The 22262-nt window shown below is 33.9% G+C and overlaps 1 protein-coding gene across 1 annotated transcript; it reads left to right on the plus strand.

Annotated features, from left to right (window-relative positions):
* The first annotated feature begins 4398 nt into the window (after positions 1 to 4398).
* Positions 4399 to 5307, plus strand: LOC133189845 (myosin-J heavy chain-like). Its single transcript, XM_061325237.1, has one exon. It carries the CDS (start codon positions 4399 to 4401, stop codon positions 5305 to 5307), a length of 909 nt encoding a protein of 302 aa, XP_061181221.1.
* Positions 5308 to 22262: the final 16955 nt, after the last annotated feature.

Here is a 22262-nt window from a genome sequence, read left to right on the forward strand (position 1 = left end):
TCAAAATTTATTAACAATGTTAAATTTTTTGAAAATAAGGTCAAGGGGGTTAAGAGTCATTGCACATTTTGAAAGGTCTTGCCATAGGTAATGCACATGTCAAATATAAAAGCCTTATCCTCTCTCTCGTTCCAAAGTTATCATCAATGTTAAATTTTTTGAAAATTAGGTCAATTTTCAAGACCAAGGTCATGGGTTAAAATTAACACATATTTGGAAACATCTTGTCACAGGTAATGCACGTGTCAAAAATGAAGGCTTTATCTCCTCTCCTTCGATAATGATCGGAATTGTTACATTTTTTGGAAATTTGATCAAACTTCAAGGTCAAGGTCACAGGGTCAAAAAATCATAGTACATGGAAAGGTCTTGTCAAAGGTAATGTTAAGTATGAAAGCCCTATCTTTTTCTCATTCAAAAGTTATGAACAAGATTAAAGTTTTTGTGACAGACAGACTGATAGACGGACAAACAGACAGACGATTGCAATTTGATGTCCGTTCGCTTTCGCCAATGCGGGAGAATTTAGAAAAACTAAAGTCTTACAGTCAAATATAAATCATATCACCTTAACAACACGTTATTGTACATGTATTCGATGTAAGTTTTTTTTTTTTTTTTTAAATTAAAGTCATGTAGTCAAATATAATATGGCATCTATCTCGCCTGTATGCGAATAAGATGCTTTTATTTTGGAAGTGCAATTTTTTGGCGCGGTTATCTCTCCTTGTTTCAGCACGAGGTATCTAACTTTCAATTATATAAAGAAAGCGCTCGTGCTGCAAACTCTCTCTTTGCCGGTTACATGCTAGTTGCAAGGTTGGTGTTAATAATTTTTTTAAAATACAATAACGGCTAAGTGTAGATTTTTTAAAATAGATTGTTGCTGAGTAAAGTCTTGATTGCTATTAATGTTTTTTTTTTTTTTTTTTATGAATTTGTATTGTTTATTTATCTTTTCGATGACAAAGGTTTGAGATCAGGTCAAATGCATTTCAGTTTTTTCTTTTTCGCATCACCATGTGCTAGCCGCCATCTTTGTCGCAAGTGAAAAAAAAATCGAATAATATAATCTAATAAATAATAATTTTATAACTTTATCTTTTGCGAATCTTCGACTTATCGACTATTTTCATCTTCAATTTTCTGTAACTGGATAAATATTAGCTAAAAAAAAATTACAGCTAGGCCTACTAGTTTTGTTGTAAATTGTAAAATTTTACTTTATGGCACTGAATTTAGCACCATTGACTACATATTTCCCATTCATTTTAATATTTTTATAATTAGATAAATTCTTTTAAATTAATGGTTCATTTTAATTTTTGGGACTTGACATGCCACGCACTAAGCGAGCTACGAAAGGCAGGCCACCTCAGCGGTTTGACCCATCTCAAACAACAACAATGGAGAATCGGGGTCGTGCAAGGAGGCTGATGGATCGAACTCAAGTAACCCCATCACCGAACATTCAACCCCATCCAAAAGCTACGCCAGGTCCATATCTTCATCCTATGCAGGTCAGGTTCAGCAGACCCAACATGACACCCAACCACTGCCGGCTGCCACGACACAACAGCAAGTCAGCCAGCAGACATTAATGCAGCATTTCAACCAACAAGTCCAACCTGCTCCAATACCTGCACAGCCACTGCAGAATGTTCTCCAGCAAACCCAACCACAGCAGACTTTCATGACACAAAAGCAGCAAGGTGCGCCAGGACCATCTCATCAGCCCATGCAGCCTCAGCAGACTCAACAACAGACCCATCTGCTGCAGACTCCCACGACACAGCAAGTCAGCCAGGTGCAAGAACAGCCCCATGCCCAAACAAGCCAGAATCAGGAAGCTGTGCCAGTGCACTCTGTCCATAATTTGGGTATGCACATTAATCAATCTTTGAAACAAAAAATATTTGAGGGTCAGTTTGTAGAATTACAATCTCTGCTTCTACCTAAACCTGGGGGTAATGATAAAAAACTAACCCTAAGTGCCACATGGGAAATCGTAACAAAGGAAAATGTGTCCAAAATATATTCAATTGAAAAATGGACGGATGTCATGCTCATGTTTGCATCCGTTTACATATCTGCCCATCCAGATAAAGCAGTAGATATGCTAAAGTATATCCATACAGTTCGTTTGGGGGCTTCAAGGGGGGATACAGGGTGGTATCAATATGACACGCAGTATCGTCTGCGGAAATCTATAGATCCCTCTAGTTCTTGGGCATTAGTTGATTCAGAGCTGTGGTTGTTATACATGAATCCTAGTTATCAGCTGGGTCTTCCCCAGACTCAAAACACACAAATAAACAAATGTTGCTTTGATTTCAATTTTAAGGGGTCCTGAAGTCGAAATCCATGTCGGTACATGCACACGTGTACACGTTGTGCCGGCATGCACCCAGTCATACAATGCAATTATCAAAGAGCCCAGGCAAATACCAGTAGCTCATCGAACCCCACCTACTCCTTTCGAACCCAGCCCATGCAACCTCAACCACAATATAGAAATGCATATACAAGACAACAAGCTCAACCAAACTCCTACCAAAGACCCCAATCCCACATCCAAAATTACAGGGGAAATAGCCAAAAATATTTGGGTCCTAGGAAGAACACCAATTAAAATTCCTATATTAAAGAGTTACCTTCATCATTATCCAAACAAAACCGTAGCAAACAAGTTGTTAAGTGATTTTTCTCAGGGGTTCAGACTTTATTACTCAGGTCCGAGGTTACATATTAAAAACAACAATTTAATTTCAGCTATGAACACAAAGCAGAAATAAAAGAAAAAATTAACAAAGAAGTTGAATTAGGCAGGGTAGGGGAGCCCTACAAAGAACTACCTACATGTAATCGACGAGTATCTCCAGTAGGAGTGGTACCAAAGGGGGGGGATGCTGGGTGGCGATTGATTACGCACCTATCATATCCTACAGACAACAGTGTAAATCATTATATAGACCCTAGTGAGTCCACAGTTCATTATACATCCTTTGATACAGTCATAAAAATGTTGGCCAAGGTTGGTGAAGGTACCTTTATTGCAAAAGTAGATATTAAATCAGCATTCAGGTTACTACCTATTTTCCCTGGGGATTTTGACCTTTTAGGATTCAAAGTTGATGGTGTATATTATTTTGATAAATGCCTTCCAATGGGCTGCTCTCTCTCTCATGCAAAGTTTTTGAAGAATTTGCAACATTCTTGCACTGGATTACAGAAAAAAAGAGTGGTCTTGATACTTTAGATCATTATTTAGATGATTTCATATTTGCAGGGGAGGATAGGGAGTCCTGTCTTAAATTAATGCAAACATTTCAAGGAGTTTGTAATGAACTGGGGGTTCCCCTTAGCTGATGACAAAACGGTTTACCCCACTCACTGTCTTGTATTTTTAGGTTTAGAAATTGACACAGTGCAAATCAGTGTTAATCAGAATACCTCATGAAAAATGTATCGAATTGGAGTCTATGCTGCATGAACATTTAAGCAAAAAACATATAGGTCTGCGTCAGTTACAGTCATTGTTAGGAAAGCTAAACTTTTCTTTACAAAAGCTATTTCTGCTGGTAGAGCATTTGTTAGGAGATTGTACAATTCAACCCATGGCGTATCTAAGCCTCACTATCATATTAAGTTGAACAATGAAATGAAGCAAGGCATGCTTATGTGGTTAAGCTTCCTAGAGCAATTTAATGGTCAAGTTTATTTCCAAGAAAGTGATTGGTCTTCAAATTTGGTTTTAGATGTATACAGATAGTGCTGGTTCTGCACATTTTGGGTTGTGGAGCATACTTTCAAGGCCAATGGTGCTATTTTCCTTGGCCACATGAATGGATTAATTCAGATATCTTGCGTGACATGACAACAATAGAGCTTATCCCAGTGGTTTTGGCCATAAGTTTATGGGGTAGTCAACTCGCGAATAAAAAAGTACTATTTCATATTGATAATGAGGCATTGGTTGCGGTTTTGAATAAACAATCCTCAAAATCCAATAGAGTTATGAAATTAATTCATCCATTCGTTTTAGACTGCATGTTAAACAATATTTTTTTCACATCCGTACAAATGATAACATTATTGCCGATTCAATTTCTCGTCAGCAGTGGCACCGTTTCTGGAAGGCTGCACCACATGCACAGACATCACCGCAACCTGTACCAATCAAATTCCAGAACCTCATATCCAGCATGAAATAAACAAGTTGTTAGGGGCAGCATTATTTGAAAACACTAGCAAGGCTTATCAAAACGGTTTAAGAGCATATTTCAGCTACTGCATGCAACAAGGATTAAATTTGCTTTTCCTGGAGTTGGTTTTGAGGACTTGAAATCTGATTTTTTTTAGCCCGTGTGTGCTTATATTTTGGGTACTCTTACAAACATGAATAGAAATAGGAGTCGCAGTGAGCAGAAATCACTCGTAGAGGGACACACTTTCTCTGTACCGAGTATTACAGGTAACCCATTCACACCTGAGTTGGTTAGTGCTGTGCATTCACTCCCTAGTCTTCAAGCTAGCCTCGGGGAAATAACGGACTCACTTAGGACGATCAGAAATCTTACCGAGGAAATAAGCGATATCAAGAAAGACTTGTGGGAAGAAGACGGGTTCGATCATAGAATCAAATTAATAGCCCAACAGCAAGTAGATGGAGAGGATGAGCTTCAGCAGCTGAGACAAGAGAACAGATCGCTCAGAGAAGACGTCAACATGTTGAAGTGCATAGTGATTAATCTGGAGAGAACAGTAATTAAAAATCAGAATGAAATCATTGATCTCAAATCGAGATCAATGAAACAAAATATTTTGATTCATAATCTCCCTGAAGAAGATGGCGAAAATCTATTTGTTAAAATCCCAGAGCTTATCAAGACGCATTTTAAAGTAGATACATCTTTCGCAAACATTCACAGAAACGGTCCAAAAATACAAGGGAAGCCAAGAACCATCACTGGGCGACTCAACAAATTTACGGATAAGGACTTGATCCTGCAGGCACAGAGGGAGAACAAAAATCAACGTACAGAACAAGCAGAGGAAATCGACCAGAATTCTTCCTTGCAACACAATTCAACATTCTTCATCACGCCACAAACTCCAATTGAATTGTCAGAAAATCGAAAGAAACTATTAGAATTAAACAGCAAATACTGGAAAGCTAACGTTAAGACACGCATTGTGGGAGAGAAACTTGTATTCCCAAATGGAAGTATACATAGGGATAAAGTACAGAAACCAAAGGCAGAACAAATCCTAGGAATGGATCAAGCAGAAAGAGAGGCGCTTTAGAAGATTAAAGTGACGGAGTTGGAAACAAATGAAGGAGGGAACATCTTCCGAGGGATGGGGGTAACAACGGAGTGCTACAACTAAGTGCGCGACATGTACAAGAAAACATTCTGTGATCAATCCCATGCCAAAGCTGATCACAACATACTTGTTTACAGATTTCGAGATTCAAGCGGACAGACTCACGAGGGATACAACGATGATGGTGAGTTCGGCGCAGGGCGTAGATTAGTCAAAATAATGCAGAACTATGACGGTTGTTATATCGCGCTTTCAAGCGAAGCAAATCGGCGGTCGTCGATTTGAAATTCTGGAAAATCTTCTGACTGACGTGGTTCTTCGACACACTAGTCATTGAGTGTGTATATGATCTGCATATAGACTCTGTATTTTCTTATTAAGTTATAACTGTAATCAGTTAATTAAATCGCTTCAAATCATGTAGTACTGCGAACATGTATATATGTATATGTTGTTTGCTTAAATAATTAACTATTCAGAATTTTCATATTTTATGGAGTTACACTTTATTGGTTGTTACTTTACTTTGATATGAGATAGTAAGTAACCCCCCCCCCCCCCCCCCCCCCGATGTTTTAAATCGTTATTCATAGAATAGTCAATTGTTAGGCAGTGATATTAACGGTACACTGCATTATTCATACTCTTTTTTCACTGACAAAATAGACATTCTTTATTATGCTCTGTCAAATGCTTGTAATGCGTTATCTTTTGAACTATCGGAATTTTTTCCGGATAATGTTACCCCTCTTGAACAGGTTTTTATCTTTTACAGCTCAAAAGTGAACTTCCGATTTAGACTAAGAAAGGAAGACTATAGCTTTTTTTTTGGTCTTCTATCACCTCTTCAAGGTATGTTCTTTGTTACCTTTTGTAAATATTTTCACTTTCTTTTTTTGTTCCTTTTCTCATGATACCTGGCTCTGCAACACAATGTATTTGTTTGACACACAGTTGTAGCATTGCAGTAACATCACATATAGAATATTTTTTTCAATTTTGATGTCGTTTGAATTATCGTGTATTTCACTTAATGTTAGAGGGCTCGGCTCAAAAATTAAAAGACTTGGTATTTTTACATGGCTAAAAAAATCCTGTAAGAATAGTTTTATATATTTACAAGAAACACATTCAGTCTTAGAAAATGAAAGTCAGTGGTCAAAGGATTGGGGTTCTGATATAGAATTCAGCCATGGTGAATCAAATAGTAGGGGAGTAGCTATTCTTTTTCCCCATAATATAGATTATGTTATTAAAGACAAAAGACAAGATAATGAAGGTAGAATTTTACAAATCAATTTAATGATAAATGAAACCAATTTTATCTTAACAAATATTTATGCTCCAACAAAGGATAAGCCAAACTGCCAGGTGGAGTTCTTTAATTTGTTAATGACTTACATAGAACCACATAGCTATGAAAATCTTATCATTGGGGGAGACATTAATATTACTTTAAATCCACTACAAGATAAAAAATGCGGTACTAGGGAAGGAAAATCCAACTATAGAGACAATATTCTAGTTGCTTTAGAAGATCTTAATTTAACTGATATATGGAGAGAACAAAACCCAGATAAAAATTATTACACATATTCATGTAAAAACCCTTGAATTTTATCAAGAATAGATTTTTTTTTAATTCCTTGTTTTCTCTCTCCTCATGCAAAGTCAAATATAAAACCTGCTATTAAAACAGATCATAGTGTTATAACTTTAACACTTAAAGGGGAAGTCCATCATAATAGAGGCCCTGGGTTTTGGAAATTTAATTCGTCATTATTAGGAGATGAGGAATTTGTGAAGAAAACAAAAGAACTCATCAATTTTTTAAAAGAGAAGTATAAAGGTTTAGATGATCACCAGTTAAAATGGGACACGGTTAAATGTGAACTTAGAGGATTTATTGTTAAATATTCAAAATTAAAAGCAAGAAAAAGTAGACAGGAAGAAGAAACACTGTTGAAAGAATTAGATAAACAAACTGAAATACTATCAGCTGATCCATCTGAAGAAAATATGACTTTATTAAATGAAATAAAAGAAAAACTAAATGCATTAACAGACTTAAAAGCAAGGGGCATAATATTGTACCTAAAAAAGACAAAGATCGCACTTTATTAAAGAATTGGAGACCAATTTCTTTACTGAATTTTGATTATAAAATATTAGCAAAAGTTCTTGCAAGAAGAATTAAAAAACTTCTACCTTATATAGTCGATACTGACCAAACAGGTTACATTGAAAATAGATATATAGGAGAAAATATAAGAACTATTGCAGATCTTATTGATTACACAAGTTTAAAAAATATTCCTGGACTTATTTTATTAGTCGATTTTGAAAAAGCTTTTCAGTTGAATGGATATATTTAGATAAAGTATTAGAAGCTTTTGGATTCGGTACAGGGTTACGGCAATGGGTACGTACCCTATACTCAGGCATTACAAGTTGTTTAATTAATAATGGGTATTCCTCCTCCTTTTTCGAGATTTCTCGAGGTGTTAGACAAGGATGTCCTTTATCACCTTATCTATTTATCTTATGTGTTGAATTAATGGCTATTGCAATAAGATCAAATAAAAGTATTCACGGTATAAGAATTGGTGAAACAGAATTTAAAATCAGTCAGTTAGCAGATGACACGACTTGTTTCTTAAGTGATGAAAAATCAGGATTTGAAGTATTGAGAATCATCTAAAATTTTAAATATTGCTCTGGTTTAAAGATCAATCTAAATAAAACAGAAGCCATATGGATTGGTAGTTGTAGGAATTTTCCTCCAGGAAGTTTACCAGTGAAATGGTCCAATGGTTTATTTTTTACACTTGGAATCTGGTTTAGTGTACATGGGGAATATGACTGTTTAGTTAAAAATTTCAATTCCAAATTAGATGACATTAAAGCAACTCTCAACCTCTGGAAAATGAGGCACCTATCTCTGATAGGAAGGATTTTAATTACAAAAACACTAGAAATTCCAAAAATTATTTATCAAACAACTGTATTACCCATTTCCAATGAGATTATAAAAGAAATAAACAAATCAATAACATCTTTTTTATGGAATAGTGAAAAACCAAAAGTTAAATCAACTGTAGCATGTCAAAAAATAAACAAGGGTGGACTTAAAGTTCCAAACTTTGAATATCTTTGATATATCAGGTTAAGTCACTTAGACTAAATTGGATAAAGAGAATGTATTGTTTTAACAAAATGGTTCTTGATTTTTCAAGCATATTTAGAAGATATAGACTTACAAACTCTACTTCAATCAAAATGCTGTATAGATATTTTAAACATTTATATACCAAAATTTTATATGGATATTTTAAAATGTTGGAAGGAATTTAGAACTAATGATAATGTTTGTATTGAACCTAAAATATTTAAGGAAATTTTATGGTTTAATGATAAAATAAAGATAAACAATTTATCCATCTTCTGGGAAAATGGTACAAATGTGGGATACTTTTTGTAAGTTGGTGAAAACAAAGACTCTTTAAGTCATGAAGATATTGTCAAGCTCTATGGAATAAATGTTTCTTTCCTAGATTACATGTCTTTACGAATGGCAATACCACACAAATGGAGAAAATTAGTATGAGAAAAACAAAAACCTGATTTTAATAGAAATACATTGACTCTTTCTATAGATGATAAGATATGTCCTATTTCAAAAATGCAATGCAAAGACTATAACTGGACTATGATAGAACACTTGATTGAGCAACCAACTTGTATCAAAAAATGGGAAACAACATTTGATAGGAGTATTACAGAATCAGATATGAAGAATATCTTTACCATTTCCTTTTCATGCAATAGTGAAACTTATTTGCAATCTTTTAATTATGGATTAATACGTAGATTTATAGCACATGGAAAACTATTATATAACATGGGTGTAAACAAATCACCATTATGCAAATCATGTAAGGAAATTGATACAATAGAACATAGGTTTTATTTTTGTGAAAATACTAAAGCATTTTGGAATGACTTTTTAAACCGGTGGAATAGTTTAAATTTATGTTTTATCCCAGATATGTCATGTCAAAATGTGATATTTGGAATTTGTACAAGTACTTATAACAAACCTCTGAATTACTGTTTACTGCTAGCAAAATACTATGTTTATAAGATTAGAAATGCACAAGAGAGTTGTGAATGTAATTTGAATTTTACTGTTTTTTGAAAAATGCTTAGGGAAAAACTATATATCAAAAAATTTCTATATTGTAGTAAGAGAAAATTATGAGACTTTTACAATGAATGGCAAAAATTATTAGAGAATTTGGAAAACTGATTTAAAGTATTTTTATACATGATTAATCCCAAAAACATATTCAATCATTAGACTTTTTTTATTATATAAGATAATTTTAAGTAATATTTATTATATATTCTTTCTGCAATGTTACATGTTTGTATTTTATCTTAATTTGTAAAATGTAAGAGCCAATAAAAAAAAAAAAGGATTAAATACTCCTTGGCCACCCACCTGTGATTCGATTGTTAGATTTGTTGCACATTTGTCACTTAAGGGCCTGGCCTTTTCTACAGTTCGTTCGTACTCAGCGTCCATTTCTTATATTTGCAAATATCCAACAGAAGAGTTCATAGTAAAAAAGTTGTTACAGGGCTTGAAACGCACAGCTCACAGCATTGACAGTAGGTTGCCCATTAAAAGTCCATATTGGTGCAGATTCTTAAAATTCTACCCAGTGTATGTACAAATTCATATGAGGTATCATTGTTTTCAGCTGCATTTTCTATTGCATATTATGGCCTCCTTAGAGCAGGAGAACTTGCAGTCTCTGGCAAATCCTCAGATAGAGTTGTTGCCTATACAGACATTCATATTGATGACACTAGCACTACATTATACCTCAAAATAAAATTTTCAAAGACCGATCAGTATGGAAGGGGTACAATTTTGCAGATACATGGTACAGGGGATTTAACTTGCCCCTACACTAATCTTCAAAGGTTTTTGGAAATTAGGGGGCCCGTTATTTTGTCATTTTTCCGGAGCTCCTCTCTCTAAGTACCAGTTTACTTCGATTTTATACAAAGCAATATCAGCCTTAAAACTCGAGTCTTGGGGCTACAATTCCCACTCTTTTCGTATTGGAGCAAGTACGGAATTGGCTTTAAAGGGATTTTCATCTCAAGTTATTCAATCCTCAGGAAGATGGAAATCAGATTGCTATAAAACTTACATACGTATTCCAAGATTTTAATTAACCTAGAATTATTATTTCAGATTCTCAAGTCGTATGGTTGTTCGGGTCATCAATTATTAAAAGGGCTTTTGCAGAAGCTAAGATTAGGCCTGGTAGGTGTGACTTAAATTTGCAAAGATTAGATATTTCAATTTGGTGGCAAGGTTACAGTGGTATAGAATTTAAGAATGCTTTAGCTAGATTGCGGTTGCTGAAAAAAGTGGGTCCTACCCCAAATGTTATCCTTGTGCACTGTGGCGGAAATGATATTGGGAAAACATCAGTGAGAAAATTAAGAATGTTAGGCATAAAATTCTTGGAATTTATTAGGGAGGAATTTCCTCTTGTGCACTTAATTAATATGGTCTCATATTCTTCCCCGCATTAGTTGGCGTTATTCGTCAGATAGTCGGGCATGGAGAATACCAGGAAGAGGTTTAATGCAATTTTCTCTAACAAAGTTTGTCAAGTTGGGGGTTCTGTAATCCACTACCCTGACATCAAAAATCATGCCCAATTTTTTGAAAGGGACGGGGTACATTTATCCAAGTTAGGAAATGAAATTTTTCTCAGTACAATTCATGGGGGTATAGAAGCGATCATTAGGCATGGATGCAAGTTTTATCCATCACGTTAATGACTGATATCGGGAGAGGAAGGGTCACGGCTGCTCTAGGCCGCTCAGGACCCCCACTAGTAAAATGGCGGCGCCCCCATTTGTAGATGCCCTGTTAATGCATATACGACTGGCGTCTTGTGGCGAACTGAGCGGCATACATCATTTCAACTGTAATATTTGTTCATCATTGGATCGCTGCACCACACAGGGTCAAAGTTGAATACCATGTAAATATTGTGACAGTGTAAACAAAACTGTTCATTTTCTTCCTTGACTTCTGCACCTCCCAGAGTCATGGATATGTGAATATTATTGTTGTATTGCAAGTTTTTATTATTTGACCTTGACCTCTGCATCTCACAGGGTCAAGGTCACCTGATATATTGTATGTTGATGTTGTACTGAAATGTTGTTGTTGTACTGAAATGATGTTGTTGAGCTTGTGTTGCTGGGCCTACCCGTTGCTTTGGAGGCCCGAAATAATATGTTGTTTTATAATTCAGCCGTGCCCAAAAGCGCCAAATAAATATAAAACCCATTAAAATTTGTGTTTGATTTATTGCGCCTGTCCAAGATAATATGGCATCCATCTCGCCTGTATGCGAATAAGATGCTTTTATTTTGGAAGTGCAATTTTTTGGCGCAGTTATCTCTCCTTGTTTCAGCACGAGTTATCTAACTTTCAATTATATAAAGAAAGCGCTCGTGCTGCAAACTCTCTCTTTGCCGGTTACATGCTAGTTGCAAGGTTGGTGTTAATAAATTTTTTAAAAAAACAATAACGGCTAAGTGTGTTTGATTTATTGCGCCTGTCCAAAATAAATCATATCACCTTAAAGTGTCAAGCTGCCTTCCATGCATTACATAGCGAGATATGCTCTAAGTTGATAACCTAACACCATCTTTTACGTAATTGTGACTAAGTCGCCATATTTGTGCATAGAGCACCATTTTATGGTGTCGAATTCTGAAATCTAAATGTAAGTATAGAATGACAATGTCTAATTGTTACCTGTTGGATAAGACGTTGTGTTTCTTTTAACATTTGAAATAAGATGAAAATGAAGAAATGTCACTGTTTACTGTGTTTGTGTATAGTTGCATTTCCTCATGTTATGTAGTTGAGAGAAGTTGGGTGTTGTGTGGTTTATCTTTTGCATTATATTGATAAATATTCAATTAAAAACAGCGCAGTTTTTAAAGTAGCACAGTTCTTTAGCTTTCAATGGTACTGAACAAAGATTTTAAAAAATCTCCATTTATTTATCTGTTTAAGTGTTTGTAACATAAAAAGAGAAAGAAAAAAATTCTGTATATTAAAAATATTTCTTTAAGAAAATGTAAACAGTCTGGATTGACATAGATTTGTGAAATATCGAAAGATTTTTTCCAATATAATATTAATTTGAAAAAATTCACATGTGTCTGTGTTGTTTTTAAGAGCAATTTTCAATGTTCATTTGATGCTTTATGGTATGATCCAAAGAATTTTGCAGTCTAGTCTGCATCATCCATCCATCTGTGTTTACCTCCATAAATGCCAGACGTTCATGGATCGAGGTAAACGCAAAAGTCTGGGTGATGCAGACTAGGTAAACTCAAGCATCTGGGTGATGTAGACTATTTGTAGTCTTTGAAATAGCCTTGTAATCTTGTAGTCGACATTTTAAACTGAGAAATTAACTTTAATCTTGCTCTATATGCCAATGTTTATCTTCAGGAAAATGAATATCAGTTGAAAGTGATCTGTTATATCTTGATGACTCCACATTCTATATATATCGCGTATTTTAGTATATTGAAGTTTATAGAAGAACTAAAATACCATAGGCGGCTTAGCCCCCTAACAAAGATAGACATAATATAGGCATTGAAAATTGGGGCTGAGCCCCCAAACTTTTTTTGTTGGTTTAGCCCCTCTTTCAATTTGCTTCCGACGCCTATGAATACCACATTTATTAAAAACGTATTTTTTAATGAATGCCTTGATACCTTATTTTTATTCTGAAATATATTTGTTGACCAAATTTCAACTTCAAAATTTCAACTTAAAAAAACTTTTTGAAATTTTCATATTTCCTTTACGTAATATGATGAAATGATGAACCGCGCCAAAGAAAATGAACGGGTAGACATTATTGCCATATGAGCTACCGTATATGTGGAGACAAAGTACAACGATCAACAAATCTAGCCTTTGCACAGGCACTTGACGTTATCTATTTTTCTTATCACAAAAATATCGGCGCACTATGTTTCTACAAATTGATATCACATGTACCTTTCAGCAAAAATAAGTAAATATTGCACCAAAATATTCCTGTCGGGAAAATGCGACTGGTGTCTGTATATAGTTAAAATAATATTAACATTATAACAGATCCTAAAACGTGCTACTTCACCTCAGAGACGAGACGAACCGCACCGCTCAAAAAACGTACCGTACTGTTCACAAAACGAACTGTACAGTTCACAAAACGAAAGAAATGTACAGTTCACAAAACGAACAGAATCGTACAAGAAGCGTATCATACCAATCACAAAACGAAACGTTTCGTTCACACCGAACCGTACCGTTCATGAATTGTTCTCAAAATTATTATGCAAGTCACGCCCCCAAAGCATTCCGAACTGTGCAATGACCAAATAAGTCATTTGTTTCATTTCTTTCTTTCATTGGCGCATGTAAAGTATCATGAATATGGACTTTTATCTGTTAAATTAACTACTCGAAACAAAAATTCAAAACAACTCGACAGAGTGTTTTCGATTTCTTATTTGCTTTGCATCAGTGTGCTTGTGATCAAAGATATGTCTGTCATTTTCTATTTTCATATAAAATGCAATATGATTTTTTCCTGTACATTGTTTAATATAAAGAAAAGCGAATATAATTTTTTGTTTACTTCTATAGCTTTCTTCCACATTATTGACTTCTCTATATGAGTGAAAAATTCTAGAATGGGACTCAAAACAACAATCAATCAATCTATCATCCAACCTATTCTTGTCGTGATGCACGTTCTCGAAAACCTACAGAAGCCCATTTAGGGCCTATCAAAAAATGTTTTTGAATTCGATATAACGAATTGTCGAATTTGTCGAACATTTTCTTTAAAATCGTTATAACGAATTCAATCTGTTAAAACAAATTTGTTGAATTCGTTATAACGAATTCAAAAAATTGTTATAACGAATTAATTTGTTATAACGAATTCTAAAACGTGTTATAACGAATTAAATGCGTTAAAACGAATTACATAATTTGTTCTAGCAAATTAAATTCGTCAAAACGAAGTCGACAAATCGTTATATCGAATTCATATATATTTTTCTATAGGCCCCGATTGTTGAATTTGATTAAACGAATTAAATTCGTTATAACAAATTTTAAAATTTGTTTAAACGGATTAAATTTGTTATAACAAATTTTAGGAATCGTTTAAACGAATTTAATTCTTTATTTCAAATTTTTGAATTCGTTATGACGAATTCAAAGAAATTGTTATAACGAATTAAATTCGTTACAACAAATTCCACAATTCGTTATATCGAATTCAAAATTTTTTTTTGATAGGTCCTAATGGGAGAGGACTATCTAAGTTTTTAGAACTTGTGTCAAATCCCTTTGACATATTGTCAATAAAATATGTTAAAAAAAAAAAAACAAGGTCCTAAATGAGCTTCCTTAGAAACCAAGGCACGTTAAGAAATATATTAGACTCCTGTCCTTTTTTTTCAAAAATAGACCCTAAAAACATAAATTTATTCACGTATGTAATACTATATAGTAGTTTAAGGGAGAAATGGTCAGAGAAGCCAAAAAAAAAAATACAAACTGAATTGTCAATTGGAAAATGGACATGTAAAAATGTACCTCCCCCCTGTCCTTCTTCACAAGAAAAATAGAGTTAAAGGCAGCGTAAATTAATCATATATTCTCCTCAACCCTAAATGTTAACGCCGACCTTAATTATATAACATCCTTTCACATATTAAAAAAAAAAAAAGGAAAAATAAAGATTGTCACATTTTCACATTAAATTTTCAGTTTAAAAACAAAGGTGGCTAGATGTCGGAATTAATTTCTATTTAAAACAATTTTATTTTCCATTTCCTTTGCTTTAAAATTCATTCAGTTACCCATAAGGCTCACAAAACGTACAGTATAATCTTTTTTTGAAAAAAAAAATGCTTAAATCCATGCGTGTATGCTCATGTGAAGTTTTAATTTTATTCATTTTTTCGAAGTGATGTATTATATCACAAATATGACTTTGAATGATAATTTATGATGGAAAAAGTCGAAAAGGTCCTGGTCTTTATCGTGGGGGGTGGGGTGGGGTTGTAGATCCTGTCCACAAGCACTTGTGCATTTCTTCCCATGGTTTCGTTAACAAGACTAACTTTTTTTATCTAAATTGACTTTGTTTACTTTAAACTATTTGTAAATTTTAATCATTGTCATCACTCGTGCACAAGTATTTACACATGTACCTAAGCCGTGTACATTGCAGCGTATCTAACCCCGTTATATATATGCCATATATTCACAAGTGTGTCAACAGTTGTCTTTAAAAAAATAGGTCTACAACAAAGTACCAGTTTGAATCAATAGATGAGAGCATATCACGAACAGTTTAGGGGGGGGGGGGGTATTTTCTTCTTCACTAAAAAAAAGTTTGACGGGGAAAAAAGAAAACTGCCAAACTCCAAAACTCTGTTCCGTTTCGGGGGTGGGGATGGGGGCAGTAACACCAGATAAAGACATATTATTTACTAGTATTTTCAGTCTTTACGAGGATGTATTATTTATTTTGTAACCAGTTGAGAACAGATTATTATACCACGCCATGAATATGGCCGGGGCATATAGTGTTTGTCATATCCGCCATCCTTCTTTCTGTCCTTCCGTTACACTAAAATGCGTTTAGCTCAGATTCAAAGAAACTATTCAAGATGTTGTTATCAAACTTCATATGCTTATAAATAATGATGAGAGCTATTCAACTGCATCAACATTTTGTTTTTACCTTGACCTTCCCTTTAATCTTGACCTAGTCCGAAATATCTGACGTTTTCCAGGCTTTTTTCAAGATTTTGATATTTTACTTGCCAGGAAAACGTCAGAACCGGCGCCATTACGAAAACTGGAAATTTCGCCAACCAGAGTTGATTTTCGATACTTGCGAACCGAATTATATGCCAAACTCACAATTTATCAATATAGCACAATGCTTCTAGTACTCACCGATATCGATGAAAAGAAAACATCATTCCACATCGGATTATATATTATATAAACGAACCATAAAAACGATGTTGGTGAGCACTAAAAGTATTATACTATTGATAAGTTGTGAGTTTGACTTTTAATTCGGTTTGCAAGTATCGAAAATCAACCCGAGAATGCCGCCTCCGGTTGGAGGCGGCGAATTCCCAGTTTTCGTAATGGCGCCAGTTCTGACGTTTTCCTAGCACGTAAAATATCAAATCGTTAAAAAAGCCATGCAGGAAGACGTCAGATATTTCAGACTAATCTTGACCTTACTCTCTTAAATTAGTGTTTAGTTAAGTTGAAAAGAAATTGTTCAAGTTATTTTTCAAAGCTCATAGCTCTGATGGCTCGAGTCTTTGGCACCCCCTTTTCAGCTCTTCAAAGTGTTTTTCTTTTTATACAGATATTTCGGATTTCCAAAGTTTCGGCATGAGCATCACTGAAGAGACGTAATTTGTCGAAATGCGCATCTGGTGCATCAAAATTGGTACCGTATATGATTTACATGCTGAAACGTGTAACGGACCTGAGTTGCTTGTTTGTGCACAAGTACGTTGTTTAATGCCTACACGGGAAAAAACCCATGAAATATTCTGATAATTTGCGAGAATAACCCGTAAATATTGACCCCAAAATTAACACAAGAACGTGTTTGGACTCGAAAAATAAAATTACGGAGGAATTTAAAGATAACCCTTATTTAAAGCTGACATAAATTTTTTCAACAAATAACATTAGCAATGAAATATATGGAGATAACGATATGGAGATAATATTCAAGCTCAAAAGTCCATTAACGTTACAAAATAGGAGAAGAGCAAACACGGACCTCCAAAACATTAGAGGTGGGATCAGGTGCCATGGAGGAGTGAGCATCCCCTGCCAACCGATCACACCCGCCATGTGCCACTTGTCATGATCAGGAAATAACGGAAAAATCCGTCGGCAATTCAGTGTGTAAATAATGGCCTAACAATTAGTATGAAAAACGTCAGTCAGCATTTGACTCAATGATAAATTGTATTTAAATTGCTGCATAATTACAGCAGATAATTAAATATTCAATTATAATTCACTTGAAGTTGGGAATCACCCAAAAATAAACTCCTATAAATATTTACATATTCCAATGTCTTTGAGATAAAATTACAAATAAGGTAATAGCTTTATAACCTTATAAAGCGATTTGTTCAGCAAGTGACAGAATTGTATGCTTTCTCGCTGTGTGTTGCTTAGTAAAGTGCCTAGCGGGGATGCTGATATTTCTTATTATTGAATATTCTTTTTTAATCAAAGATCAAGTAAAAATGTAAATTTAAGGAAAAACTGTTTTTTTTAGCTCTACTAGTCAGAGACCAGAAGAGCTAATGCGATAGTAAGGTGTCCGTTGTCCGTCCGGCCGTCTGTCTGTCTAGCTGTCCATTGGTCTGTAAACAATTTTTCAAAACGCTACTCCTCCTACAGTTTTAGTCTGATTTCAATATAACTTAGCACACAAGCAGACTACACTAAGATACATAATTACATGTATGTATATCGGTTTTTGATTTCAATGAATGGTGTTGCCATGGTTACTAAAAATAGAAATTTCTGTGAAAAACTTTCAAAACGCTACTCCTTCTACAGTTTTGATTTGATTTCAATATAACTTGGCACACAAGTAAGATACGCTAAGATACATAATTCTGTATATCGATTTTTAATTTCAATGAACGGTGATGCCATGGTTACTAAAAAAAGAAATTTATGTGAAACTCTTTCAAAATCGTACAACTGTTACAGTTTTCGTCTGATTTCAGTATAGCTTGGCACACAAGTAGACTACACTTAGATACATAATTCTGTATATTGGTCTTTGATTTCGTTAAACGGTGTTGCTATTGTTACTAAAAATAGAAATTTCCTTGAAATGCTTTCAAAATGCTACTCCTCTTACAGTTTTGATCTGATTTCAGTATAACTTGGCACACAAGTAGACTACACTAAGATACATAATTGTCTTAATTGTTTTTTGTTGAATGCTGTTGTCATGGTTACTAAAATTGAAATTTCTATAAAATTCTTTTTTTAAGGGCTACTCCTCCTTCAGTTTTAGTCTGATTGCAATAAATCTTGCCACAAAAAGAGACCAAACCAAGGATCATTATTCTATATATTTCTGTTGCAAAGTTTCAAGTCCAAGTGTTACTTTTATCTTCCTTTGTTGAATTGAACATATTTCATTGCAATATATATACAATGGGATTGGGCACAAGTTCTTAAATTTAAACTTATTTCGCCCTCTCCCTTCATGAGAAGTCTATAAAGTTTGAGTTACACGTGTTACACAGTGTTAGAAATAAATTTGATAAACTCACAACATGAATTTGTAAACTGCCAAAAAATTTGTGATATACAAATCCAATACATAAACAATTACAATATATCATTTAAATCTGTCAGAGTGCTGAATACATGAATGCACACTGAAAAAAAATTATTCATTTTCAGGAACACTTAGTGAAGTATCCCCCACAGTAAAGTATGGGTGCCAACAATATGAACCTTATCAAATCTCAAAAACGTATCGAAAAAATCTTTCCTGGCCTTCGTATAATTAGAACAAGAGAAAAAATAGTGATGTGTGTCTTCTACTTTTCCACAAGAACATAATGGACTTGCTATAATATTACATCTATAGAGATCAATATTTAATGCACAGTTATGTGGAAGTCTGGTGTGAAGTACATTATTAGGTCTTTTTCCAAAACTGAAATAAGGTGGAGCTACTGCTATTTTTTTGTGCAATCGTTCTTTTAAAGGCAGAAATTGAGCTCGAGTTTCTAGCGATAATGAGTTCCATTCAGGGATGGGGTAATCGTCATCGAGTAATCGTAATCGATTGTAATGATTTTTTTTTTCAAGTAATCGACAGTAATCTGTAATCGAAGAGATTTTTGATTACTTGTAATCGTAATTTAATCGATTGCAGCTAAAATTTTCAATGTAATTATAATTACTTTTTCGATTACTTTCGATTATTTTATACATAAATGGGTGTTATTTTGGAGAATTATTTCCAGTCAGTCACACATAAATATCAAATATAAACCACCTAGTGTAATGTTTGGATTTCCTAACTTTTATTATCATGAGTTTAATAATGTTCTAAATAACATTTGCATTATAGACCTACTGGTCTAGTATTAAATAATTCAGAATTGTATTTCAACCATTTATTAATAAAATATACATATTTTCCGTGTGCATTTTACATTTGTCCCACTGTCCTCTAGCTGCATGTCCTTTTTCATATTTCAGATGTTGAAAAACTTTGTCTTGTAATAGAAAATTATAAATAGCAAAGACAGGTTTAAGTGCTTTATTAAATATAAATTATTTGGTAAATAACCTACATTGTACTCGAAAAAAAGAAGAAGATGGAAATACTTATTCACATCTGAAAATGTTTAAACAACTTCAAACTTTAAAATTTGCAAAATCATTCTCATGTTTTCATTCAAAATTGTAAGGTTGCTTTCATATCAGTGAGAGGTTATAAGTGTCTGTAATAGAGGGAGTGTGTCACTGTGTTTGCTTATCTTAATTGGTTAATTTATTGACTGAGACATCCCTGATTTGCATAATGAGGTGTGAACTACCTAGTGTTTAACTTTCATTCCATTGAAGACAAACAATATTATTAAAACAATTAATAGCTCTCAAAACACTTATTTCAATACAGAATTAGATTGTGCTATTGGTTTCATTACGTAAAGACAAATTTAATTTACATGTTCATTACTAAGAGTTCTAATTTACTTATTTTTTTGAAAAAGACACATACAGGAATGTTTAATGTGTACTGTCAACATACCGACAGCCCAAATACTTCTTATGAAGTAATTCACAATAAAATATTAAACAATTTTTGCAACAAGTCAATAAATATGGAGGTTCAGATCCAAGGTTGAAAGGAATAATTAATTCCTTGATATATTTTATTGTAGGAATCATATCTCCACTTTCCATGGTAGAGAATCCCTCATTTGGGCATTTAGTAAGAATGTTAGCCAGAATAAAACCTTAAAAGAATCTGCACTGAAACTGCAGGAACACATTCAATCTTCAGTGGATAACATCAACATTTACCATTTAAATATTGCTTTGATATTTGAAGGGATAAAAACTTGGAAGTAATCGATTATTAATCGATTACATCTTTCAAAGTTATCGATTACAATAAATTACACGACAAAAATGAGTGTAATCGATTAATAATCGATTACACAAAATTCCTCTAAGCAATCGATTATTAATCGATTATATTTTTCAGTAATCGTGCCCATCCCTGGTTCCATTCATTAACTACAGTTGGAACAAATGATGATTTATAAGTTTACAGTCTACACATGAGTATGTTATAGTTTTGAGAGTTTCTTAATTGTTGTATGAGTGGAAGCGTTAAATCGCAGGTCAGGTATAATATCACAGAGATACTCAGGAACTAAATTATTATGAATCTTATACATAGTATTTAATCTGTGTAGCTTGCGTCTATCACTAAGCGGCTCCCAGCCAGTTTTGAATACAAAGACTCTCTAGAAGCTAATAGAGTCAGGCCAGTAACAATACGGGCTGCTTGTAGTTGTAATTTCTCCAATTTTTCAGAATATGTAATTGAACAACCACCCCATACTACTGAAGCATATTCAAGTTGAGGCCGGATAAATGACGTATACATGAGTGAAAGAGTTTTTCCGATTTGTTTTAAATTTTAGTTTTTTCAATAGACCCAATTTCTTGTATGCATTTAATAGTAACATTTCAATATGGGATGACCAACTTAAGTTATATGAAAACGTTATTCCTAATTCCTATTCCTGTGGGTTTGAACGTATTCTTATTGGTTATCTTGGAAAAGAAGCTTAGGAGGTTCTAAATTCTTTTTTGTGTTAAAAAATACTACTTCAGTCTTGGAGGGATTAAATCTAAGTAACCACTTTTTTGACCACTCTTTTAGAGATTTAAGATCATTATTTAAATTACTTTCAATAGATTTTACACATTTTGAAGCATACTGTAAACTGTTGTCATCAGCAAATAATCTACAAAAACTAGCCATTTTGTCAGCTCCATCATTTTCATAAATTAAAAATAACAATGGACCTAACACAGAACCTTGAGGTACCCCGGCCTGCAAAGGTGCAGGCGAAGATAACAAATTTCTATACATCACTCTTTACATTCTGTTTTCTAAATAACTTTTTAACCAGAGATACACATTTCCATTAATACCATACATCTTTAGTTTTAATAAATCTTCCTTTGTTATAAGTACAAACCAGTAGAGCTACAGTCTCGCCAGAGACTTCTGGTTTGGTTTGATGATGATCAATCAGTTTGCTGGCGTAATAATTTTACGCCTAAACGCCTTCGGCGTTTTGGCAAATTATCACGTGAGCAAACTGATTGATCACATCATAAAAAAATATATTCCTTAAATAACACAGTATAAAACGGGGGCACTAAACTACAGTAGTGTGACATAAATGAGTTCGCAAAATGGCCGCCGTCAACGTAAATATTTCAGAAGGGTAGTAAATCAGTTGCTGAATTAACCTAACCGCTACTTTTAAGGACAAAATATTTTGAATGAGTTTCGGTACGACTTAATTAAAACAGTCCATTGATGTAAAATTGGATTATTCCCCTTTGATAAACAATTATCGTCCGCTTGGAAACATGGCTCCCCATGGTCGAGAACTGACTAGTAATCTAAAAAAAATAATCATACAGATGTCAAATGAAGGTCTTTCAACCTATAAAA

This window comes from Saccostrea echinata, unplaced genomic scaffold (assembly GCF_033153115.1).
Source record: "Saccostrea echinata isolate AGI-Se365-2 ecotype Australia unplaced genomic scaffold, CSIRO_AGI_Sech_v1 ptg000020l, whole genome shotgun sequence".
NCBI classification, from domain to species: domain Eukaryota; kingdom Metazoa; phylum Mollusca; class Bivalvia; order Ostreida; family Ostreidae; genus Saccostrea; species Saccostrea echinata.